Below are 25,171 nucleotides of genomic sequence, written 5' to 3'. Positions count from 1 at the left end.
TCAATGAGCGCGATTGGCGCGGGGAGCGCGCGGCGCTGCCGGGGCCGCTCCGCTCCGACCGCTCCGAGCCGAGCCGAGCCGAGCCGTGCCGAGCCGAGCCGAGCCGAGCCGAGCCGTGCCGAGCCGTGCCGTGCCGTGCCGCTCCCGCCATGATCGCATCGCACCTCCTCGCTTACTTCTTCACCGAGCTCAACCATGACCAGGCGCAGAAGGTGAGGGGGGGTCCCGTGGGGAGCGGGAAGAGTGGAGAGGGGAGAGGTGAAAAGGGGAAAGTGACGAGGAAAAAGGGGAAAAAAAAAAGAGGGGAAGAGGACAAAATGGGGGGAGAGAAAAAGGGAAGAAAAAGAAAGGAGGGGTAAAAGTAAAAACCAAAAAAAGAGGGGTAAAAGTAAAAACAAAAAAAAAAAGGAGGGAAAAGAAGGGAAGAGTGAAGAGAGAGAAAGAAGAGAGAAAGAAAAGGGAAGGAAAGTGAAAAGGGGAATAAGTGGGGAAGGAAGGAGGATGAGGAAAAAAAGTTAAAAAAATTAGTAAAAGGAAGGAAAAAAAAAAGAAAAAAGCAGAAAAGGAATAAAGGAGAGGAAAGGAGTAGATAGAGCAAAAAGAAAGGGGGAAAGTGGAAAAAAAGAAGGGAAGGCGAAATGGAAAAAAAAAAAAACCAACAACAAAAAAAGGAGAAGAAAACCGAAAAAACTTTTCAAAAGGGAAGAGGAGGCGAGATAAGCGGGCGGCGGAGGGGAAGCGGGGCCGGGCGGGCGGAGGCCCCGGCGCTGCCCGGCCGGGGCCGCGTGCGGTACGTGCCGGGGACCCCGCGTGGCCGGGCGGCGAGGGGGAGGAGGAGGAGGAACGGGAGGAAGGGGAGGAACGGGGGGGTCTCCGCGCCTGTCCCTGCCCGCCGCAGCCGGGACCCCGCGGCCGCCCCGCGCTCCACGTGTCGCCGTTCCCGCCGAGCATCCCCGGCAGCGGCTCCTCCGCTCCCCGCCGGGCCGGGGCACCGGGGCACACACCGAGCCGGGGCACACATCGAGCCGGGCACACACCGAGCCGGGCACACACCGAGCCGGGGCACCGAGCCGGGCACACACCGAGCCGGGCACACACCGGGCCGGGGCACCCAACCGGGGCACCGAGCCGGGACATGCACGGAGCCGGGGCACCGAGCCCCGCGGGCAGCGGGGTCAGCCCGGGCCACCAGCCCGGAGGTGGCACTTGTCCCTAGGGTCCCCTTCCCCACGCGGTGTCCCCAAGGCGCACGTGTGCCCCCGTCCCCGCACTGACAGGGGTGGAAAACGCCCTTTCGTGTCCCGTTCCTTTCGTTTTGGGGGTTCTGGATCCTGGATTTGGGGGTGCTGGATCCTGGATTTGGGGGTGCTGGATCCTTGCTCTGGGGTTCTGGATTTGGGGGTTCTGGATCCCGGATTTGGGGTGCTGGATCCTTGCTCTGGGGTCCGGAGCTCCCCGAGCCCGTTCCCACAGTGGCAGCCCTTGGGATGTTGTTGGTCACCCCCCGTCCCGGAGCTCAGGCACAGGAAAAGCTCGGGTGTTCCTGCTCTCCATGGCCCCGGCCTTTGTCTGGCCAGGACAGCGCTTAGGCCGGGCTTAATAAATTATTCCCGGAGGAGAAATGCTGGGTGGGAGGCTCAGGCCGCTCCTGCAGCGCTCTGCTGGCATCTGGGTATAGGGCAGAGAGGAGCTGCCTGTGATTCCCCGCTCCGGGATTTGCTGGTCCGAGAGTGCGAGGCGGTCGGGATTTGCAAAAATCGCCGTAAAAAAAAAAAAAAAAACCCGAGGGAAATGCTTGGAGAGACAGACCCGGGATAACCCTGGAGATGCTGCTCGCGGGGAAGTGAAACTTGCCACGTTGGCCCTTCAGCGGGGTGAGATCGGAAGGAAACCGAGGCAGAACTTTTAAAAAGAAAAAGAAAAAAGCCAAAAAAAAAAAAAAAAAACCACCCAAAAAACAAAACGAACAAAAAAAAAAAAAAACCCCCCAAAAAAACAACAACAAAAAAAAAACCCACCAAAAAAACCAAACCAAACAAAAAAAAAACCAACCCCAAAAAAGCCCAAAAAACCCCCAAACAAACAAACAAAAAAATCACCCCAAAGCAAAAACAAAAAACCGAAAAAAAAAACCCCACAAAAAAAAACCAACCAGACCCAACCCCAAGCTAAACAAAGTGCAGGGAAAAGTTCCCAGGGCAAAGCGATCCGCAAGGAAATACGGGCTCGGCTTCTCCCTGCTCTCGCCGCTGGCCCCGGGGTTGTGCAACAGCCACATCCAGGGTAGGGACGGGGTTGTGTTGTGTAACCCTGGCAGAAATAGGCCAGCGGCGCAGCTCACGCCTTCCTTATCGGGAATGGCTGGGAATGGTGCAGGGGCAAAGCCGGGATGGGGAATTCTCCTTCCCTACCCCCTGCGAGAAGCCTCAGGAACCGGCTCCGCGCCCCTCGCGCCGCCCAAACCCCAGTTAAAAAAGGTTGAGATGGGAGGGAGGGAGAGAAAAAAAAATATCCGTGAGCTGGGGATGCAGTGGGACACGGCACTGCCCTCCTGGCCGCCTCCACAACTGGATTTTCTGGGATATTTTTAAACAAATTCCCGTGAATCCTCCCGTGAGGCGAAGCTGGGGGAGAGGGGGGAGAAGCCAGCTGTCTGCCCTGGCTGCTTCCACCGGGGCTGGAGAAATCACTCCTGCCTTATAGAGAGCTCCCCAGGCAAAGGGAGAAGCCAGGGAGTCCCCAGCACAGGGGGTGAAATCCTTGGAAAGCTGCAATTTGTTTGGTTGGTCTTCTTATCAACTCCCTGTATCTGGGACAAAAGACTGTAGGTGGTAGCCTGGGATGTGTTTTCCCTTTGGGTCAGGGAGAAAAGGAGCTCAGCTGGGGTAGAAAAGTGCCTTTTCCAATGGCTGTGGTTTGTGTCCACCTCAAGGCCTTGAAAATAGCCTCAAAAATGGGATTTTTTTCCCCATTCTTGCCACGGAGCAGCTTTACCTGCTCTGTCACCTGTCTGGGGGCATATTCCCTCCCTCCCCAGCTCCTGCCCTTTTCCTGCCTGCAAAGTGAGTTGTCCAGACTTATCTAAGCCCCAAGGGATTGTGCAAACTTTAATTAACCTCGGCAGCGTCCTTTGAGATCCCAGCTTGAAAGTTTGCCGCCGCTGCCCTGGGATGTGCCAGCTCACCCCGGCCTTCCTCATCCTCATCCTCATCCTCGTCACTGGGAGGGGGGGGCTGAGCCTCTCCTCTCCCCCATCCCTCCTTCAAAAGGAGAAAAAATGGGGATGGAATTGATTTTCCTGCATTTGGAAAGCAGGGGCAGGTTTTTAGTTAGTTTTTTAGGTGTTTTTTTTTAATTTTTTTTTTTTTTTTTAATTTATTATTCCTTTGCCCAGGGATTAGTTTTACCCAGCTGATTCCTCCCTGCCGGCTGCCTCTGTGGGTGTGGGAGGGGCACCTTTGGCAAATTCCTGGAAAACCGACCCAGCATCTTCCCCCGAGGCTGCCCAGGCCGGGGCAGGAGCCAGGCCAGGCCAGCTCGTCCCACCTTGGGGGAGCCACCCTGGGAGCCACCAGAGCTCCCCAGCCTCAGCTTCCCCTGCACAGGGGACGCTCCCACCATCCCAGGGGGGCCCTGGGGCCAGCGAGGCATCCCAAGGACCTTGTGGGTTTAGCAAGGACCATGAGGGGCAGGGGCAGCAGCAGCTGGATGCCTCCAGCTGCAGAACTGTGGGGCGGAGTGTTCTCCTGGCTGAACTGGGTTTTACTGGGGTAGCTGGATGCCTCCAGCTGCAGAACTGTGGGGCAGAGCATCCCCCTGGCTGAGCTGGGTTTTACTGGGGTAGTTGGATGTCTCCAGCTGCAGAACTGTGGGGCAGAGCATCCCCCTGGCCGAACTGGGTTTTACTGGGGTAGTTCCAGTGCAGAACAGAGGGCAGAGCGTTTTCCCAGCTGAACTGGGTTTTACTGGGGTGGTTCCAGCTGCAGAACAGAGGGCAGAGCATCCCCCTGGCTGAGCTGGGTTTCACTGGGGCTCTGGGGCAGCGGGGTCACCTGAGGATGGGCTGGTGGATGCTCCCTGGTGTCACTTCCTCACCATCAGCACCCGGCTCCACCTCCGGCCTGGATCCAGCTGCTGGCCCGGGGCTGAGGATGAGGAGGAACCGGCCGAGCAGGAAACATCTGACTCACCCAGTGAGGATGACTCCGGCGGGCGTGTGTCATCCCAGGCAGCAGCGAGGGAGGCAGGCAGGGAGGAGGGCACACACGTGGGCTCGGAGCTGTCCTGGAAGGCTGTGGGTGCCAGCAGGGTGGGGGCAGCCCAGCATCACCCCTGTGTCACCGGGGCAAGGGGACGAGCCGGTTCCCTGCCCTGAGTCACCCCGAGGGGTGGGAAATGGGGACAGGCATGGGCAGCACGGCAGGGACTGGGCATGTGGAGCAGGGGGTGAATCCCCCAGGCCTTCCCCCTGCTGCCTCTGCCCGACTTTCCCCAAATCCATCACGTCCCACGGGGATTTGGGGGGTGGTGGAGGGGAGCATCCCCCTCCCAGGGACACAGCATCCCCTCAGACTTGAGGGATTCTTGCACAACAGCATGCTCCAAGTTAAAGGCTGGCATGGGGAGGGAAGTCATTTAAAGGAAATATAATTCCCAGCACAAATTTCCCTGGAGAGAGGGGTGACAGCACATGCTGTGGGTTTGGGGGTGTTGCAGCATTCCCCAGATTTGAACACTGCTCTGTCATCTTGCAGTCAACAAATGTTTGGCTTGGTTGCCAAAAAGGTAAAGAATCTGTCCCAGGAAGCCGCCACCCTCTCCCAGTGCTCTGCTTTTGCTCCAAAATCTGCAGGAATCAGGCACATCCAGCTGAGCACTGCATCGGGAGATGCTGAGGGATGGGGAGCACGTGCTCCTGCCCAGCTTCCTGGCAGCCACGTGGCTCTGGGACAGGGCTCAGATCAAAACGAAAACAAAAGGCAGGCAGCTTCCTCTTCCCAGAACCGGGGTCAGTAGTGGGAAAGACGTTTTGGGACGCACAGGAACAAACCTCCCTTCCCCTTCCCCTTCCCGCTGGTGCCAGGAGGGCTGTGCCCCTCAGCAGCCCAGCCCCGCGTGCCCGGGAGGGGAGGCTGGCAACCCAGGCTGTTTCTCTGGGGTGCTGTGAGCTCGGCTTGGCTCAGCCCGGTGCCCCAGCAGCAGGGTCTGGGCAGGCTGAGGTTTCCCAGCGGTGCAGCCGGGACAGGCGACCCTGGGCTCTGCTCCAGCATCCGGCGTGGCAATGAGCTGAACCTTGGAGACAGCCTTGAGCCAGGGGATGGGGATTTGCTGGGGTTTGCTTCAAAAACGTGGCATTGAGCTCATTACACCCACAGCTGCTCCGTGATCCGCAGCTCTAACGCGGTGTCCTGGGCTGGGGCATTCCTGGTGCTTCCTTCCTTCCTAAATTCCTAAATTCCTAAATCCCTGCCTCCCTCCCTCCCTCTTCAGTTTGTTTGGATTTCCTCGAGGAAACGCTGCTGTTTAGGCTGGAAGCTTTCCAGAAACTCAATTGCCCCCTTCAGGATCCCAACCTAGTGGCTTTGTTTGTTTGGAATTGGCAACCTGACCTAAACTATTCCCTGCACTTCAGAAGCCTTTAAGCAACTGGGAAGGTGTTTTGTGCTGAGAGATGCTCAGGCTCTGGCACTGCAGGCTGAATTCCCCATTTTATCCCATCTTTGTAGCAATTTGAGGGGCTCTCCTGGGATAACCAAGCATGCCACAGGGAGTTTTGGGGAGGCCAGTGGCCGTGGACAATCCTTGGTGGGGCCAGGGTGGATTCAGCGGGGAAGGAGCCCTGCTGTACGCCCTGACCTGCTTTAGCTGCCAAGTGGGGTGAGATCCACCTTGGGAGAAGATGATCCAGGTTTTAAGGGCTTTGGAGATTAGGGGGAGGTGGCCCTGCTGCTCAGGCTGGGGTTATTCTGGTGTGGAGGACATGGGGGACGTGCTGAGCAGGGCCTGCCCTGGGGGAAGCGGCTGAAGCCCAGGGGGTTTCCCTGCACTGGGAATTTTGGGCAGGGGCCTTCCCTGCTCTTCAAGCCAGCTTCCCTGGGGTGAGCACTGTGGGCTCGGGGTGGATGGCGTGGGCTGAGGACCCAGGGCAGGTTCCCCACCCTGGGGCTGGCGTGGAGCAGAGCCCCAGAGCCACCTCCTGAGCAGTAACTGGAGCTTACTGGTGCCAGTGAGCAGAGCCTCGGCACTCGGGAGGGAATTTCCAGCAGGTGAAAGCAAACAGGAGGGCAGGGAGGAGAGGGTTTGACTTCCTGCTGGATAAGGGGAGGCTGGTAAACACCTGGTGCCAGGAAATCTCCAGGTTTCCTTCTCCTTGGCCTTTCCCTCGTGTTCAGCTCCTGGTTTTGGGAAGGAGCTGGGAGCACCAGGAGAAGGGACAGGAGGTTTTACTCAGAGCATCAGGGGATGCAGCATCACTCCTGGAATGCGCTGGGCTGGGCTTTCCTCCATCCCCTGACCTCCCCAGGGGGATCTCAGCTCCCAAATTTCCAACAGAACCCAGGGTGGGGGAACAAAGGATGTGCTGGAGCACCCTGAGCCCGAAGCACAGGCAGGCAAAGCCGCAGCAGGGCTGTTGTGTCCAGCCCAGGGTGGGAGGGCACGTCCCTGAGCCAGGTCAGCCTGGCCCTGGTGCAATTATTTGCCCACAAAATGCCCATTTCCTGCAGCTCAGCCCCATAAAGCGCAGCCCGGGCCCGGTTCCGGTGACCCGGCCTTACGTGCCTGCACACAGGTGAGCACGCGGGGTGGAGCTTTCCTCCTTGACTTCTCAGGGCTTGCAGCTGCCCTTTAATTAGTGCTGAGTGGAGCTAATTGGAGCAGGGCACGGTTTGGGAGCGGGCAGTGTCCGCCTGCCCTGCTCCCTGCTCCGGCCAGGCTGCCCAGTGCTGCTGCTGCTGCCTGGGGAGGAGCCTTTCCACACCTTCCCAAGCAGGACAGGAGGCTTTGATGCCGCTTTTAGAAGCATTCTGCACACCATCAGCTCAAGGGGAGAGCAGTTTCCAGGAACGGGGAGGTGGGGTGGGTTTCTTCCCTCTCCGGCCACGCGCTTGTGTCATCCCAGCCCGGCCTGTGTCACTGCAGCTGCCACCTCTGTCACTGCAGCGGGGTTTGCTCCAGGCTCTGGAGTGGCTCTGGGCTCCTGGGGTGATCTCAGCAGTGCAGAAATGACAGGGCACTGCATTCCTGCCCAGCAAACCCGTGCAGGAGAGGCCCTGGGGGTCAAGGTCAAGGTGTGCTGGTGCCGTGCACTGGGAAGGGCTTTGCACCTGGAGAACCTCCTGAGTCACCCCTGAGCTGGGGCTCCTGTTTGGGTGCCCCTGTTTGGGTGTCTGCAGCTGCCTGAGCGGGCAGGAGCAGCTGTGGGTCAGCACTCCCAGCTGGCAGAGCCTGGGCAGGGATGAGGGTGGCCTTGGGAAGGGGCTGGAGCAGGGCTGGGTGGTGCCTGCCATGAGCAATCCAGCCAAGCTGCTGTGCCCTGCACTTGGGGATGGCTCAGAGCCTGCCCCAGCTCCTTGTGTGCACCCCAGCAGCCTCAGGAGGGGCTGGGCACTGTCCTGAGCTGTCCTGAGCTGTCCTTGCCCCTGTGCCCTGCCCTGTCTTGACTCCTGGGCTTTGTGTCCCTGCAGGTGGACAAGTACCTGTACCACATTCAGCTCTCCAGCTCCTTGTGTCCACTCAGGAGGGGCTGGGCACTGCCCTGAGCTGTCCTGAGCTGCCCTGTCCCCTGTCCCCAGCCTGAGCCCATGTCCTTGTGCCCCTGCAGGTGGACAAGTACCTGTACCACATGCGGCTCTCGGACGAGACCCTGCAGGAGGTGTCCCAGCGCTTTGAGAAGGAGATGGAGAAGGGGCTGGGGGCAGACACCAACCCCACGGCCTCCGTGAAGATGCTGCCCACCTTTGTGAGGTCCACCCCGGATGGGACAGGTACTGCGAGGCCAGAGGGAGGGCTGGGGACACTGTGGCAGGGGTGGCACTGCCATAGCAGGGGTGGCACCGCCACCAGAGCCACCTTCCCTGCTGGGGCTGAGCGTGGGGACAGGCCTGGCTCCCTGCTCCGCGCTGGGGCTGGAGGGGATCCCAGTTCCTGCTGGCAGCAGGGAGCAGAGAGGGAGCAGGAGGGAGGGAAGCCGCCCTGGCGTGCCCTTGCTGGCAGGACAGGGACAGTCACGGGTCCGGCTCATCAGATTTCATGGGCAGCAGTGCCAGCACTGTCTGAGTGCCACAGGGCCCTGGGCACCACAGGGCCCTCACAATGTGGCCTTTCTGCCTCTCCCGAGCTGCCCAGGCCGCGCTCCAGCCGGGCACATCCTCCTCCCCTGCTCCCTCCTGGGATGGTGTTTGCAGGGCTCTGAGGATGAGGGAAGAGATGACAATGTTGACTCCATGTTCCAGAAGGCTTGATTTATTATTTTAACATATAACCATTATTAATATTTTACAATCATTTCATAATAGTACAATATTAATAATATTTTATAAATATTATGGTAAATAATTATACACTACAAATAATTTTATAATATTGTGATATTTTATATTAATAATATTTTATAGAAAACATTATTATTTTATAATTATATATTGTCTGAATATACAATTATATATGATATAATATATAATTTATTATTTTAATATATATAATTAATATATAATATATATTGAAACTATACTGAAAGAAGAAAGGATTTAATCAGAAGGCTGGCTAAGAATAGAATAGAAGAATGATAACAAAGGTTTGTGACTGACTGAGACAGTCCGGACAGCTGGGCTGTGATTGGCCATTAATTAGAAACAACCACATGAGGCCAATCCCAGATGCACCTGTTGCATTCCACAGCAGCAGATAACCATAGTTTACATTCTGTTCCTGAGGCCTCTCAGCTTCTCAGGAGAAAAAGATCCTAAGGAAAGGATTTTTCAGAAAATATCATGGCTACACCCTGGGTAGGGTGACCTGACCCAGCTGTGCCAGGCCTGGGCTGCCCTTTCCATGAAGGAATTTCCCCAACAATTTAAATGTTGTTTGTAATTCAAACTTCCAGTGTGAAGCCATTGCTCTGTCCCACTACAGCCCTGCTAAAAGCGTCTCCACTTCCCTCTGAGCCCCTCTAATCCTCAGAGCATCCCCTGATCCTGGCCCCCAGCTGCACCTACACCCCAAAGCTGGGCCTGGCTGCCTGCCCTGGCATTGAGATTCCCATCTATTTAAATGTTGGAGGATATTTTTAATTACAGGCACGGCCAGGAGCCGCCCCTGGGCACAGGAACTGGTGCAGCCAAAGGTGCTGGGTGCAGGTGGAGTGTGTGTCAGCACTTCCAGCAGCCTGGCCCGCCTTGGGAGAGGGAGCAGCCCCTGCCCATGCCCTTACAGGACAGCTCCTTGGCTCCCTTCCCTGTTTCCAGCCTCTCCAGTGCCCCAGCTGGCATTTCTCACCCGGGGCAGGGGGGAGAGAGGAGCAGCAGTATGGAAAATGTCACATGAGAGGGATGCTGGGGCAGTCACGGCCCTGCAGCTGCCCAGGGGGCTGGAAAATGAGGGAGTTTAGAGCAAATCCCAGGGAAATGGGAGCTGGGGTTCCCTGGACCCAGCTCTGAGTGCCATCAGTGTCCCTTGGGTTTTGGGGAGGGGGGAAATCGGGGCTGGGGGCTTGGTGCCAGATCCCCGGGGAGGATCTCAGTGCCCAGGGCTGTGTCCTTCCTCCTTCCCCCTTTTTAAAGCTCCTGGGCAAAGTCTGGCCTGGGCTGGGCACCCGTGCCAGGTGCCAGGGGCTGCTCCCAGTCCAAGGCTGGGTTATTGCTCTGCTCCTGCCCTGCTGTGCCCCAGGGCTCCCAGACATTCACCCGTGGGATGTCCCTGGGTGGGATTAGACCCCGTTTAATGCCCAGCTCCAGGGGGATGAGAGGGGCTTATGGAAATACAAGGTCACACCTGCAGGCTAAGCCAAAGCCCAGCCCTGGCTCTCAGGGGCTTTGCCACTCCACTGTGGTGATAAGAGGGGGGAATTCTGCTTTGAAAGCAGAAGCTCTTCTAAAATCAACTTTCCTTGCTTTGCCTGGCTCTGGCACCCCCTGGAGCAGCTCCATGCCCTGCTGGCAGCAAGGGGATGGGGAGACAGGTCCCAAATAAGCTTCTCCTTGGGAATTGGGCTGGAAGCCTTGAGGGGGGATCCCTGAGGTGCTGGGACAGGATCCCCCAGACCAGGAGCACACCAGGCTCCCCAGGCACTCATCCCTCACCCTTTGCCAAGAGCAAACAGCCCTTGGGCCCAGGGCTCTGTGTTTGCCCTGCCTGTTTGGCTTGTGGGCTCAGCACCAGGGCTGATACCTTATCACAGACCAGGCAGCCCAAACTGGGGGCAGTGCCCGCACCTGGCACCCACCACGCGCTCCAGGCATGGCTGGGAATGTTCCCAGGGAGCCTTCCCTGCCCTGTTCCTCCTGCAAAGCAATTCCACCCAGGAATTTCCCCCAAACTGCCCCTTTTTTTGGGATCCTGCTGGGTTACCCCCAAGGAGCTGAGACCTTGTGCCCCTCTTTGCTCCTCTTATCCCCAGTGGATTTATCACTCCCCTGAAGTGCTCTCCATGCCCTGCAGGTATTTGTCACCCCCCTGAGGTGTTCTCTGTGCCCTGTTGGTATTGATCAGCCACTGGGGATGCCCATTCTGGGGATGTTTCCAGCTGCAGTCCCTGGGGATGCCCATTCTGGGGCTGTTTCCAGCTGGGATCTCTGGGGATGCCCATTCTGGGGCTGTTTCCAGCTGGGGTCTCTGGGGACGCCCATTCTGGGGCTGTTTCCAGCTGGGGTCTCTGGGGATGCCCATTCTGGGGCTGTTTCCAGCTGGGGTCTCTGGGGATGCCCATTCTGGGGCTGTTTCCAGCTGCAGTCCCTGGGGATGCCCATTCTGGGGCTGTTTCCAGCTGCAGTCCCTGGGGATGCCCATTCTGGGGCTGTTTCCAGCTGGGGTCTCTGGGGGTGCCCATTCTGGGGCTGTTTCCAGCTGGGGTCTCTGGGGGTGCCCATTCTGGGGCTGTTTCCAGCTGGGGTCTCTGGGGGTGCCCATTCTGGGGCTGTTTCCAGCTGGGATCTCTGGGGATGCCCATTCTGGGGCTGTTTCCAGCTGGGGTCTCTGGGGTTGCCCATTCTGGGGCTGTTTCCAGCTGGGGTCTCTGGGGTTGCCCACTCTGGGGCTGTTTCCAGCTGCAGTCCCCGGTGGGTCCGGGGCTGCCTCTCCAGCCCGGGGCTGTTTCCAGCCGCAGTGCCTGGAGGTGCTGCTGGTCTCTGCATACCAATGGCACCGATGGCCCGAGGGTTTTGTTCCCTTTGTGCCTCACAAAGCGGCCCCGGCAGCCAGCGCAGCACATTCGGGGCTCTGAGTGCTGAGAGAGGCTTTGCCCTGCCCCAGAACAGCCAGCTGGGCTCTTTTCCCTGCCCAGAACAGCCAGGGGACAGCCCTGGGGCTGCCCTTGCAGGAGCCTCGTTGGAGCCCTGGGGACTGGGAATTTCAGATTTTCCGTGCTGGCAGGAGAACTCTGCATTGAGCTGAGGCTGTGGGGAAAACTTCCAAAACTGAGTGATAGCACTGGGATTGTGAGTGTGGGGTTTGGATAGAAGTGTGTGATACCACAAAAAAAAAAACCTTTGAGTTTAAGATTTTAGAATATAGGAAAATCTATAAAGCAAGAGGGAGTTTTTAGGGTGGAGGATGGTCCTTCTTCCTCCCCTTCTTCCTCCCCTTCTTCCTCCCCTTTTACCCCTTCCTTTCCCCCTTCTTCTTCTTCTTTTCCTTCTCCTTCTTCTTCTCCTTCACCTCCTTCTCCATGGGTTTGGGTGGTTTTGTGTAATTTTATTAAAAAGTCCCCATTGCAGGCCACAGGTGGCTGGTTATTGGGTTAAAAGTAAAGATAATTTCAGTGTCATTTCTTAATTGGACAGTTTATCCTTAAAAGGCCTTGGAGAGGGAGAGACAGGGCTCCATTTTTAGTTTGTTGGAGTGAAGTGCTGCAGAGCTCAGGGTTTGTGAGAGTGTGACAGAGATAAGAGCCAATAAACATCTGAGTCCCAACAAGAAACTCTGCCTTGCACGTTTAACCCCGGCCCTGGCCAAAAAAGAAGCAAAGACTCCACAGCAGCTCTCCCTGGAGAAGGCAGCAGCGAGGCCCCAGAACTTTGGGATTTTCTCCCTCCCTGGTTTCCCGCAGCCACGTTCCAGGAGCGTGTGGCATTCCTGGGGCAGGGAGGGAGCCTGGGCTGGGCTGAGGGGTTTTAGCACAGCAAAAACCAGGCTGAGGAGCTCCCGCAGCTGCCATCAGGGTTTAACCCCTTGGGAGGGAGGTTTAGGAGCCTCCAGGAGCATCAGTGGGGTCGGGAATGGCTCTGCTGCCTTCTCCTGATGATGGAGCCTGAGGCTGGAGCTCATCTTCCCTCAGATCCCTGCTGGTCTGGGATTTCTGGGTGGGATTCATGCCCCAAAGCATCAGTGATGGTCAAAATATTGATCCTCTGTGCGGGCAGGGAATGCAGCGACTGCTCCAATAAAACACCGAAACAATAGAATAATGGATAAAATCCTGAAATATACTCAAAGCCTGACCTTTCCCTGGTGCCTGGGAGGGGGTGGCGAGCTCAGGGCTCTGTGCACAGAGGAATGAACGGGCTGTCCTTGTCCTGACCCACAGAGGACGGCGATTTCCTGGCCCTGGACCTGGGGGGCACCAACTTCCGAGTGCTGCGGGTGAAGGTGTCGGACAACGGGCTGCGCAAGGTGGAGATGGAGAACCAGATCTACGCCATCCCCGAGGAGCTGATGAGGGGCAGCGGGGTCCAGGTGGGCTCCTGGGGGGCTCCTGGGAATCCTGGCAGCCAGCGCTGGGCACGAGGGATGTGGCACCCCCTCACAGTGGGGCCTTTTGTCACTCTCTGCCTTTTCTCCAGCTTTTTGACCACATTGCTGAGTGTTTGGCCAACTTCCTGGACAAGCTGCAAATCAAAGACAAGAAGCTCCCCCTGGGCTTCACCTTCTCCTTCCCATGTCACCAGACCAAGCTGGACGAGGTGGGTCCCTTTCTCCTGGGATCTGCAGGGGCTGGGGGTGATGCTGCCTCTCTGTCTCCCCTCTAGGAAGGGCAGGGGGTGGTTCCATGGAGCTCAGCAGCCCCAGCACATCCCCATATCCTCCCTCCCAGCACTCCATGGAGCCCCAGTGGCTCCGGGGGGATTAATGCTCTCCTCCTGCAGGCCCGGGGATGGGGAAATGCAGAAATGCAGGAGGAAGGGTCCGTGCCCCCTGGCCCCGCTTGGGGTCACAGCGCTCAGTGCCTCAGTTTCCCCAGCTCTAAGGCTGGGCCGGTGTCTGCCTCCCTAAGGGGCTGTGGCCATAGGGTTGGAGATTTCAAATCTTTGAAACTGAGTTCTTTTCCTCCCCCCAGGGCTCAGCTCAGCCCCCGGCCAGGTGCCCCTGGCCACAGGGGACTGCGAGCCCCCCACCCCACAGGGCTCATTCCAAAGGCACAGAGAGCCCCCCACCCCACAGGGCTGGCTCAGGGGTTGTTCTGTAGGTACAGGGAAGCCCTCACCCCACAGGGCTGGGTCAAGGAGCATTCCATAGGCACAGCCAGCCATCCGCCCCTCAGGGATGGGTCAAGGAGCATTCCATAGGCACAGCCAGTCATCCACCCCTCAGGGATGGGTCAAGGAGCATTCCATAGGCACAGCCAGCCATCCACCCCTCAGGGATGGGTCAAGGAGCATTCCTTGGGCTCGTGAACAAGTTTTGCTGCAGGGCTCAATCAAAGCCAGTCATGGGAAGCACGTTCCTGCTGCTGGGGCAGCAACGAGCAGCTCACATGTTGTTTGGTGGCCATAAACTTTATCTGGCACGGAAGCTGCGGCTGATAGCGCAGCTGGTGAGCTGATAACGGGGGGCTCCCCCCCTGCAGGGCCACATGTGCCCCGTGCCGGGAGCCAGGGGTCACCTCCAAGCCTCCTCTTGCTGTTCCCCTGCAGAGCATCCTCGTGACGTGGACCAAGGGGTTCAAGTGCAGCAGCGTGGAGGGCAGGGACGTGGTGTCCCTGCTGCGCAGGTCCATCAAGAAAAGAGGGGTAAGAGCCTGGGCTGGGGGCACACGGCTCCTGGCCGGGACACCTGGGCTCCCTGGAGGTGTTCTGGCCAGTTTTGTCTCTGTTGGGTCAGCCTCTCTCCTTTCCACCACGTCAGGACTTTGACATCGACATCGTGGCCGTGGTGAACGACACCGTGGGCACTATGATGACCTGTGGCTACGATGACCACAACTGTGAAGTTGGCCTCATTGTTGGTGAGCTGCAGCAAGGAGAAAGATGTTCTGGGGGTGTTTCCTGGGCTCCAGCAGAGCCAGAGGGAGATCCTGCTTCTTGCAGGCCTCAGGGTCTCTGGGGGCAAAAAGAGAGGGGGGATATCAGTGCTGGAAAAACCAGCATTGCCCAGAGTTTGTGTGCTTTGGTGTGTTGGGCTGTGGCCAAAGGGAAATTGGGAATAATGGGGATGGGGGATAATGGGAATGAGCAATAATGGGAATGGGGGATAATGGGAATAAGGGATAATGGGAATGGGGAATAATGGGAATGGGGGATAATGGGAATAAGCAATAATGGGAGTGAGGAAAGGCAGTGTCCCTGCTCACCCTGTGCCCCTGCTTGGCCCAGGAACTGGAACCAACGCCTGCTACATGGAGGAGATGAGGCACATCGACCTGGTGGAGGGGGACGAGGGCAGGATGTGCATCAACATGGAGTGGGGAGCCTTTGGTGACGATGGGGTGCTCAACGACATCCGCACCGAGTTCGACCGCGAGATCGACATGGGCTCGCTCAACCCTGGCAAACAATTGTGAGCACATTCTTGGCTCGGGCTCGGGGTTTGCTCTGCATTGTCCATCCTCCCACAGTTACTGGGACCGGGGAGGTCAGCCCAGCTAACTGGGTCAGCGTGTCCTCTGTCACTGGTGCAGAGAGGGGCTGTGTCCCAGAGCGGGGCTGTGTCCCAAAGCAGGGCTGTGTCCCAAAGCGGGGCTGTACTAAGCCAGGACTGTCCTAAACCAGCCCAAACCATTCCCTGATTCCACCCCATGCCTCCCCACGGGCAGGTTTGAGAAGATGATCAGCGGGATGTACATGGGGGAGCTGGTCAGGCTCATCCTGGTGAAGATGGCCAAGGACGGGCTGCTCTTTGGGGGAAGGCTCACGCCAGATCTGCTCACCACAGGTCACTTTGAGACCAGATTTGTGTCTGCCATTGAGAAGTAAGTAGGACCTGGGGGTTTCCTGTGTCCCAGCCCGGGCTGCCACTCACAGAAGCTGCGCTGCCAGGTACGAACTCCCTTTTTGTGTTCCAGGGAGAAGGAGGGGCTGCAGAAAGCCCACGAGATCCTGAGCAAGCTGGGGCTGGAGCCGTCGCACGAGGACTGCGTGGCCACGCTGCGCATCTGCCAGATCGTGTCCACGCGCTCGGCCGCGCTCTGCGGGGCCACGCTGGCCGCGGTGCTGCGCCGCATCCGCGACAACAAGGGCGGTGACAAGCTGCGCTCCACCGTGGGCGTGGATGGATCTGTGTACAAGAAACACCCTCAGTGAGTGTGGGACAGGGCCTGGGGACAGGGACAGGGGGCTGGGGACAGGGACAGGGCCAGGCTGCGCTCCACCATGGGCATGGATGGATCTGTGTACAAGAAACACCCTCAGTGAGTGTGGGACAGGGACAGCAGGGGCTGGGGACAGGGACAGGGATGGGGATGAGGACAGGGATCTGGGGACAGGGACAGGGCCATGGATTCTGGGGTGCTGGGGACAGGGACAGAGAGGGATCTGCTGCTGCCAGCAGTGCGCACAGCTCGGCACAAGAGAAGCGCCCCCAAATGTCCCCTCGGGCCCCTCTTTTGGACCCCAGGGTGTCCCCAGAGGGTCACACTGAGGTCCCCTCTCCTCCTCCTGCCCAGCTTTGCCCGCCGCCTCCACAAGACCGTGCGGAAGCTGCTGCCCGACTGCGAGATTCGCTTCATCCGCTCCGAGGACGGCAGCGGCAAAGGGGCGGCCATGGTGACCGCCGTGGCCTACAGGCTGGCTGCACAGCACCAGGCCCGCCAGAAGATCCTGGAGCCCCTCAAGCTGAGCCACGAGCAGCTGCTGGAGGTGAAGGAGAGGATGAGGATAGAGATGGAGAAAGGGCTGGGCAAGGAGACGCACGCGGAGGCGACGGTGAAGATGCTGCCCACCTACGTGTGCTCCACTCCCGATGGAACAGGTGATGTGTCCTGTGTAAAGCCCCTGTGCGTGAGCCTGTGCAGGTCCTGCATCCTTGGGAGGGGTTGGATCCTCTGCTGTGGCCAGTTTCTCTTTGTGGTGGGAGTGGCACAAACCTCCAGTTTGGTACTGGGCAGAGCACTGAGCCTCTGGGGCGTTCTGCACCTGATTTAACACAAAGCCTGGCCACAAATCCTGCCACAGCATTCCCTCCACCCTCATCCTGGGTTGTGCTCTTGGCTCTTCCTGTGGCTTGGCGAGTGCCTGGCCTTGGCTTGAAGCTGGTGCTGAGGGCCAGGAGCTGGACTTCAGTGATCCCCATGGGTCCCTTCCAACTCAGGTTTATGATTTGAAGCCTCACCATCACCGAGTGTGGAGCAAACCTCTCCATCCTCCTCCTACCTGCAGCCCCTGTTCCTGCCTATCCCCAGTCATGTCTGCATTTCCGTCCCTCTCCCTGGAGGAGGGCAGGTCCCTGTCTGCTCCGTGCCCTGCCCTGGATGCCCCGTGCTGGGATCTCTCCTGATGATCCTTCTTGGCTTGCAGAAAAGGGAGATTTCCTGGCCCTGGACCTGGGAGGAACCAACTTCCGCGTGCTGCTGGTGCGCGTCAGGAACGGGATGCGGCGCGGGGTGGAGATGCACAACAAGATCTACTCCATCCCCGTGGAGATCATGCAGGGCACGGGAGAGGAGGTCAGTGTGGGCAAACGGAGAGGGGAAGGGGCCTCTTCCCTGGGCTGGCTGCAGCAGGGCTGACCACGGAGCTGGTTTTGCCTTTGCAGGGAGAAAAACCAGGAGTGGGGAGGGCTGGTGCTCTCCTGGCCTTAGAACAGCCAGCTGTGCCCAAGGCTCTGGAGTTTGGGAAGCTGGAGCCTGGTTTTTAGGTTAGAAATGGTGTTATTCCCAGACATGAGTGAGCCTCCCTGAATCCCACACACTCCACAAGGGCAGATAAGCATCATCCCCATTTCCCAGATAGGGAAACCACAACACAAGCAGTGAGATGTTTGGAAAGTTTTGCAAAGCCCTCCAGGCAGTGCTTGGGGACTGGGAGTATCCCAGCAGACTGGGCTGGAGGGCCCTGGGGATCCCTTGCAGAGGGACTGGGTTCCTGTGTCCCCTCCCTGCTGGCCCCCAGCCCTCCAGGGACCCGTGGGTGGAGATGATGCAGGGATTGGCCGCGCTGTGGGTGGGGAAGAGGGAGAGCTGAGCTTTTTGGGGTTGCTCACCTCCCACGTCCTGCTCTGTTCCAAGTCCTGGGAGCAGTTTGAACACTCCAGGGACCCGTGGGTGGAGATGATGCAGGGATTGGCCGCGCTGTGGGTGGGGAAGAGGGAGAGCTGAGCTTTTTGGGGTTGCTCACCTCCCACGTCCTGCTCTGTTCCAAGTCCTGGGAGCAGTTTGAACACTCCAGCAGGCCTGGGAATGGGTCAGAATCCCCAGAAATTTGGCTTCCAGCTGGGCTCTGGCTGTGGTGGTAACTGCTCTCTTTGGCTTTGCTCGTCCAGCTCTTTGACCACATTGTCCACTGCATCTCGGATTTCCTGGAGTACATGGGGATGAAGGGTGTGTCGCTGCCGCTGGGATTCACCTTCTCCTTCCCTTGCCAGCAGAACAACCTGGATGAGGTAACCCCACCCTCCTGGCAGCTTCCCTGGCTGTGCCTCCCACCTGCTCCTCAGGGGGACTCACTGGGGGCTTTTTCCCCACACCAGGGAATTCTCCTGAAGTGGACAAAAGGTTTCAAGGCGACGGGCTGCGAGGGAGAGGACGTGGTGGGGCTGCTGAAGGAGGCCATTCACAGGAGAGAGGTGAGCAGCCACAGGGCTGGGAGAAGCTGGGCTGCTCCCACATCCTGGCTCTCTTTGGCATCATTAATTGGCCTGTAAAACAAATTACTGGGCTGAGCTCAGCGTAATGAGTGTCGGAATTCTCACAGCCGCCCTTACTCATCACTTGAGGTTGGATTTTCAGACCCTGGAGCTACGGGCTGGCTCCTGGCCAGGGCTGGAGCAGACTTGTCTGGCCCTGAGCTCAGGAGACACCGGCGCAGTTCCTCAGCACAGACCACCCCGAGCTCCTGCCCGGGGGCTGCTCCTGGCAGGGCTGACCCGGCTGCAGGTGTCTGAGCTCTACCTGCAGGCAGCTGGGGCTGGGGCAAGGCCGTGGTGCCTCTGTGTCCATGGAGGTGGATGGTCATGGAGGACAAGGGAGAATGGTTTTAAACTAAAAGAGGAGAGTTTGGTTGGATGTTAGGGAGGAATTCCTCCCTGTGAGGGTGGGCAGGCCCTGGCACAGGGTGCCCAGAGCAGCTGGGGCTGCCCCTGGATCCCTGGCAGTGTCCCAGGCCAGGTTGGACAGGGTTTGGAGCAGCCTGGGACAGTGGGAGGTGTCCCTGCCATGGCAGGGGGAGAATGGGATGAGCTTTAAGGACCTTTCCAGACCATTCCACGATTCTGTGACTCTGTGACTGCCACACTCACCAGCCAGCCAGGTCCTTTCCCAGCCATGGGAGCAGACTCAGCAGGAATTCCAAACCCTCCAGGAATAACTCCTGCAATCCATCCCTCTGCAGGAATTTGACCTGGACGTGGTGGCAGTGGTCAATGACACTGTTGGCACCATGATGACCTGTGGCTATGAGGATCCCTTCTGTGAAGTTGGGCTGATTGTTGGTGAGAACTGAACGTTCCCTGTGCAGCTCCTGCTCCGTGGTGCCCCCCCTGCCCTGCCCTGCCCTGCCCTGCCCTGCCCTGGGGGGCACAGGAGGGGTCCCAGGTGTCCCCCTGATCCCGCTCCTCTCCGCAGGCACGGGCAGCAACGCCTGCTACATGGAGGAGATGAGGAACGTGGAGCTGGTGGAAGGGGACGAGGGCAGGATGTGTGTGAACATGGAGTGGGGGGCCTTTGGGGACAGCGGCTGCCTGGATGACATCCGGACGGAGTTCGACGTGGCCGTGGATGAGCTGTCCCTCAACCCTGGCAAGCAGAGGTGGGTGGTGGCTCTGGGGGGCTGGAAGGGGCCCAGTGGGGCTGAGGGCTGAGCAGTTCTGCCCCAGCAGCTCCTTGGTGGATCCAGGGCATGATGAGCAGGACACGGAGGTGTCCCTTGTCCCCTGCCCGGGGTGGGGGCCGTGCTGCTGAGGGGATTGTACAGAGGGCAGAGCTGGAATCCCCAGCCAGCCCCAGTGTCCCTTCCTGTGCTGATGCCCAGCCTCATCCTCTCCTGCCCAGGTATGAGAAGATGATCAGTGGGATGTACCTGGGGGAAATCGTCCGCAACATCCTGATGGACTTCACCAAGAAAGGGCTGCTCTTCAGGGGACGGATCTCGGAGAGGCTGAAGACCAGAGGGATCTTTGAGACCAAGTTCCTGTCCCAGATAGAGAGGTGAGCGAGCACCAGCTGCCAGTCAGTCAGAGCAGGGATGGGATGTGGGGGACGTGCCCCCGTGCTTGGTGTGGAGCCAGGGCAATACAGGATGGTGCCCCACAGATAAATCAGCAGAGCCCACGTGGTTGGTTGTGTGCAGAGACAAGGAGAGGCTGCCTGGGGCTGGCAGCACAGATAACTCTTTATCCACTGCCCTGGGCAGGGTTGCAGGGGTGTCACACTCTGCTGGCTTTGTCCTGAAACAGCCTCCCCAATCAGGATGTGACACCAGGCCACGTCCAGGTCTGAAAGCTGAGGTTTTGGGGGGCTGTAGGGCCACCCCCAGGCACTGCTGGGCAGGATGAGGATGAGGATGAGGAAGGGGAGGCTGCACGTCCCAGCCGCTCCCTCCTGACGCTGCCCCCACCCCGTGTCCCCGCAGCGACTGCCTGGCCCTGCTGCAGGTGCGCTCCATCCTGCAGCACCTGGGCCTGGAGTCCACGTGCGACGACAGCATCATCGTCAAGGAGGTGTGCACGGTGGTGGCGCGGCGCGCGGCCCAGCTCTGCGGTGCCGGCATGGCCGCCGTGGTGGACAAGATCCGCGAGAACCGCGGCCTGGACTTCCTCAAGGTCACCGTGGGCGTGGACGGGACACTCTACAAGCTGCACCCTCAGTGAGTGCCTCTGGCTGTGCTCCCCGGGCAGGTGGGGGCTCGGTTCAGGGGGTAATGGGGGAGGATTGAGGTGTTCTGGGGGCTTGAGGGATGCCAGGAGCTCAGCTGCTCCCTTAGGGACAGGGGCTCCTCCAGTGCCACTGGGCCTGACCCAGACGTGGTGACCAGGCTCAGCCAGGGCTCCAGGTCATGGGGATGGGTCATGGAGGTTCATGGCCACACAAATGGCCCATGCCAGAGCTGGCCAGCTGGTGCTGCTGGGCACTGGAGCTCAGACAGGGACTAAGGCACTGAGCTGAGCCTAAATAGGGCTCAGGAGCCCATGGGCCAAGGGAGGCACTGAAAACTCTCCCCAGGTGGGGCTGGTCAGGGCTGTTGAGGCTCAGTAGTGCTCCCAGGGCTTGGTGGGCCTTGAGATGGGGCTGGGTTTAGTCCTGAGTGAAGGCACAGCACGGTCGTGTTGTAACCATGGGCCTGGGCTGAAGTGTGGACACTTGGGCTTTCTAAGCTTCATCCCTGACCATCCATCCATCCATCCATCCATCCATCCATCATCCATCCATCCATCCATCCATCCATCATCCATCCATCCATCATCCATCCACCCATCCATCCATCCATCCATCCATCCATCCATCCATCCATCCATCATCCATCCATCCATCCATCCACCCATCCACCCACCCGTCCCTCCCCTCGGGGTCTGCGTTGCTCTTCGAGGCTCTGTGAAGGCACATTAGGGGTTGGGACTGACCCCTTCACCCTGTGGCTGGTCAACTCAGAGCCTCTCCCTCTCCTTGCCCCGCAGCTTCTCCACGGTGCTGCAGGAGACAGTGAAGGAGCTGTCCCCCAAGTGTGAAGTGACCTTCCTGCAGTCGGAGGACGGCAGCGGCAAAGGCGCCGCGCTGATCACGGCCGTGGCCTGCCGCATCCGCGAGGCCGGCCAGCGGTAGAGGGAAGCAGGTTTGCCCCAGAGCTTGGTTTCAGCAGAACAGGACGTTTCCTCACCCAGCCCCTCCCTCCTCCCTCTGCACACACTCACACTCCCCCTCCCCTCCAAGCAGACTCGTAGCTTTACTCGTTCTCCAGGGCACCACGGCGGGACTGGAGACGCTGCCGTGGGCTCTGTACCAAGTGTTGTCGTAGGAGTTTCCTTGCATGCCATAAAACCAGCTGTCGAGTAAAGCTCACAGTGTCCTTTGGCTTCTCCCTGCATTCCCAGGTGGAGCTGGAGCTGTCCCACCTCCGTCACACCCCAGCTCTCCTCCCGCCACTGGCCCTCCCCTAGCAGCAGTAGGGATAACACTCGGATAATTCAGACACTGCATTGTCACTTTAACAGAACCTATTTATGTGTGTCGGAGCCGTAGCTGTCCGTGCTGTAGAAGCAAACCTCTAAGATTGGGCTAAAGACCTCCACTCGTCTTTTACCCTGATCAAGGCTGTATTATTTCCATGAAAGTCATGGTAACTCTTAAAGCACAGGGTGCAGAGTTCCACGGGCGTGGCTGTGGCTGCACTGGAGGTACCGCGTGCCTCCCTTGGTGAGCGGCCCCAGAGGAGCTGCAGGGCCCCTCAGCCACCCCAGCAGAGCACGTGCCTGGAAATAATTGGGGACTCAGGGTCTGATCCCATTTCCTGACCTCTCCCCCGCAATAGTGTGTAGGAATGTGGCGTGTGTAGGGTCGTGTTCCCCCCGGGCACCTCCAGCCCTTCCCTGGTGCACGCGTGGGCTCCAGGAGCCACGGGTCAGTTCTGCCCTGCCAAGCCCCACACCCGTGGCCGTGTCTGCCCTTGGCGTGCAGAGTCTGGTTTGCTTTGTGTCTGTGAAATAGTTCTGCGGCTGCAGCCTTTAGGTGGCACCTGATTTATACACTGTATATTTATGTTTTAAGAGATCTGATGTCTTTTTATGTACATAGTCTTGGGGGGGGTTGTATCACTTAGTTTTAATGTCACCTTTTCATGTTGTTGAAGAAGAGTACAGAGTAATTATTTTCTTTTTTTTTTTTTTTTCTTCTGTCATGTAATTTTTTTTTTTAATTTAAAATTTTCTTGGGGTAGACTGGAGAAAGAGACCCAAATACCTGAGGAACTGTTGTACAAGAGGTTTGGGCATTCTGACTTTATCACCAGGACAAAAGGGAAAGCAGCAGGAAGCCAGGGCGTGCAGGGGCCCTGCGGTGATGCTGGTGGCTTCAGGCTGGGTTTAACCTCAGCAGAGGTTTTGTTTTGTCCCCTGCCCTCCCCAGCTGTGCTCTGGAAGGTCACATCCATGGGGGTGTGACACAGCCAGGGCCCTGCAGGTGCCCCTGTGCCCGCAGCATCACCTGTGTGCCATGGCCCAGTGCAGGGATCCGTTTTTGCCAACAGGAAACTCTGGATGAACTAAAAGCTGCAGTGAGAGGAGGCAGACAGAAGGTGGGGGGGATTTTCTGTAAATATTTAGCAGAAGTTAATGAAATTTCAGTGATGTAAAAAAAAAAAATATATAACTAATAAACCCCACAAACAGCCCTTCAGATTGGAGGATAGAGTTTTGTCTATTTTTATGTATATTTTTATACTGCTTGGGGTAACCTCATTACCAAAAGTCTCTCTTTGTGTTGGGGGTAAAGTTCAGTAGCACAATTTTAAAGGAAAATTACTCTTTTGGGCATTTTAAATGCTTATTTTTTTATAAGCCTCAAGACAATTATAACAAATAAAACCTGTGTATAGAAATGATGTAAGAAACCAAGTTTAGTGGAAGTTTTAGAAGCTGTCAAATAAATCTTTGAAGGATGATACAGAAATCCTCTAATCTGGTACCAAGCAGTTTTGTGTGATTTTTTTTTCCTCAGAAAACCAGCATTTTGCCTACTGAAAAATCAAAACAGAAATCTTTTTAGCTGCTGCACTGTGCAGAGTTGCATTAGTGGCTGTTTTTACTCTTAGCCAGCTGTGCCCCTGCTGAAATCCATAGTGTTTTCATCTGTTAGTGAGTGCAATTGTACAGTTTTGGGGGCAGAATGGAAAGGGTGGGGACCTGAGCAGCCTGGCCTGGAGCAGGGGCAGCACAGTCCCCTCACCTGCCTGGGCTGAAGGAGGGGCTGCAGCTCACAGGGGTGAGGAGGAGGAGGAGGAGGAGGATCACCCTTGTGGGTGTTGGATTTTCGGCTGGGCTTGGTCAGAGGGACTCCCCCTGGCTCCCCAGGGCTCCCCCAAGGCTGGGAAGCTTCTGCTTAGGCTCAGAATCAGGCAGGCTCTGCAATGCTCCTGGTTCAAAGCGTTGCAGGACAGCTGTGGGTGCAGGCCCACCCTCCCTGGGGCTGCAGGGGGGTCTGGGGAGCCCCTGGAGGGGTTGGGGAGCCCCTGGAGGGTTGGGGAGCCCCTGGAGGGGTTTGGGATCCCCAGGGGGACCAGCCCTGCAGGGGTTGGATGCCCAGCCCAGCTGGAAGCAGAACCTCACGCCAAAAACGTCGCCATGGGATGTTCTGTGAATGTGTTTAAAATGAAGAAGGGAAGATTAAATCCTAATTACTGATATGAAGGGAAGATCAAATGATTATCTGTGGGGACAGACAGACAGACTGCTCAGCCTGATTTGTCTTCCCTGCAGCAAGAAGTGCTGCTTTGTGGGTTTAGGATGTTTTGTTTTGCTTGGTTGTTCCCATCTGGATGCATTTTCTTTGCTTTCCGGGGTGCTGGAACGTTCCCTGGCCACGCAGGCAGCAGGGAGCAGAGTCTCTGCCCTTCCCTCCCTGGCCCATCTCCCCTCCTTGGTACTTTGGACAGGATTTTATTGGGCTTCTAAAATATGTGTACATCTATATAAACACAATCAGCAAATTACTGAGACTTGTAAGCAGAATTTGCCTGTTTCCTTCCTGGAGCCCAGGCTGGCAGGGAGAAGCTCCATGGCCTGAGGGTATCAGTGGGGCACAGATCCTGGCCTGGCAGCAGCTCAGGTGCAGTTTGACCCGAGATAACTCGGTGCCTCCTCTCCTCCCTTATCAGGCAATCCAAACCCATCTGGCTGTCACAGAGATAAGGGGGTGAAAGGTCCAAGTGCACAGCAGGGGAGAGGTGCAGAACGGTGCCAAGTGCACTGTGCGGGGGCTGTGGGTACAAGATTACAACAAAATAACCTGGAATTTGGGGAGCCCTCAGCCCAGTCCCCTCCAGACAAGGAAAATGCCTGCTTTGGGCAGATCAGTCGCTTGCTCTGTCATAAAAATGGCAAAAAGAGGCAATTCCTGTCTCAAGGTAAATTGGAGAGAGGAGAATTCTTTCTCTTGTGACATCCCTGACCAGCCTGAAATCCTTCTGGCCTGAAGCAAAGAAAATGCACCTGGATGTGGGCCTGGCTCCGTGCGGGCAGGGGAGTCCTAAAGCCAAAGACTGTGTGGCTGCTGGCAGAAACGAGTGCTGTAGATTCACCTGATGTTGTTCTCTCGTGTTTACAATATTTATTTTAGCAATTGACTGCAATGATATTATATATAGGCTTCCTTATTTTTGTACTTTTCATACCTGAGTGTGGTGTTGTACTGCTCAGCTCCCCTCGGCCACCACTGCTGCTCCTCAGTGACAATAAAGCAGAGAAAAACAACCACCACCCACTGCTGGGCTCAGTGTCGTGTGTCTGGGCCCCTGAGCTGCCCTGTGCCCCCCAGCCCACCCCAAATCCCTGCTGCTGTCCCCATGGCCAGGAGGGCACAGGGACAGCCAGGACAGCCAGGGGTCAAGGGAAGGGGCTGCTGCCTGGCAAGCAAATACCAAGATGAGGTTCCTGCTCCACA

General features: G+C 57.6%; 1 protein-coding gene and 1 long non-coding RNA gene across 3 annotated transcripts; one reads left to right on the top strand and one right to left on the bottom strand.

Moving 5' to 3' along the window:
* LOC139585200 (hexokinase-2) lies at positions 1-24,987 on the top strand. 2 transcript variants are annotated; one of them, XM_071417763.1, is made up of 18 exons: positions 1-212; positions 7,823-7,985; positions 12,740-12,888; positions 12,996-13,115; positions 14,067-14,162; positions 14,278-14,377; positions 14,745-14,928; positions 15,185-15,340; positions 15,434-15,667; positions 16,034-16,338; positions 16,884-17,032; positions 17,848-17,967; positions 18,055-18,150; positions 18,915-19,014; positions 19,148-19,331; positions 19,574-19,729; positions 20,154-20,387; positions 21,196-24,987. In XM_071417763.1, exons 1-18 carry the CDS (start codon positions 150-152, stop codon positions 21,338-21,340), a joined length of 2,754 nt encoding a protein of 917 aa, XP_071273864.1. In that variant the 5' UTR covers positions 1-149; the 3' UTR covers positions 21,341-24,987. The 2 variants fall into 2 exon arrangements, with proteins under 2 accessions (XP_071273864.1, XP_071273865.1); XM_071417764.1 differs by lacking the exons at positions 1-212; positions 7,823-7,985; positions 12,740-12,888; ... (4 more) ...; positions 15,185-15,340; positions 15,434-15,667 and adding an exon at positions 15,695-15,778.
* On the bottom strand, positions 12,618-16,080 carry LOC139585237 (uncharacterized). The gene is made up of 2 exons (XR_011676989.1): positions 15,852-16,080; positions 12,618-15,805 (listed from the first exon to the last, which is right to left on the bottom strand). It is a non-coding gene; the product is annotated as an uncharacterized lncRNA (long non-coding RNA).
* Positions 24,988-25,171: the final 184 nt, after the last annotated feature.

The sequence above is a fragment of the Agelaius tricolor genome, unplaced genomic scaffold (genome assembly GCF_023055355.1).
Source record: "Agelaius tricolor isolate 1412-34295 unplaced genomic scaffold, bAgeTri1.0.p SCAF_70, whole genome shotgun sequence".
NCBI lineage: Eukaryota > Metazoa > Chordata > Aves > Passeriformes > Icteridae > Agelaius > Agelaius tricolor.
Note: the sequence above shows the minus strand (reverse complement) of the source record. Positions and strands in the feature narration are given on the sequence as shown.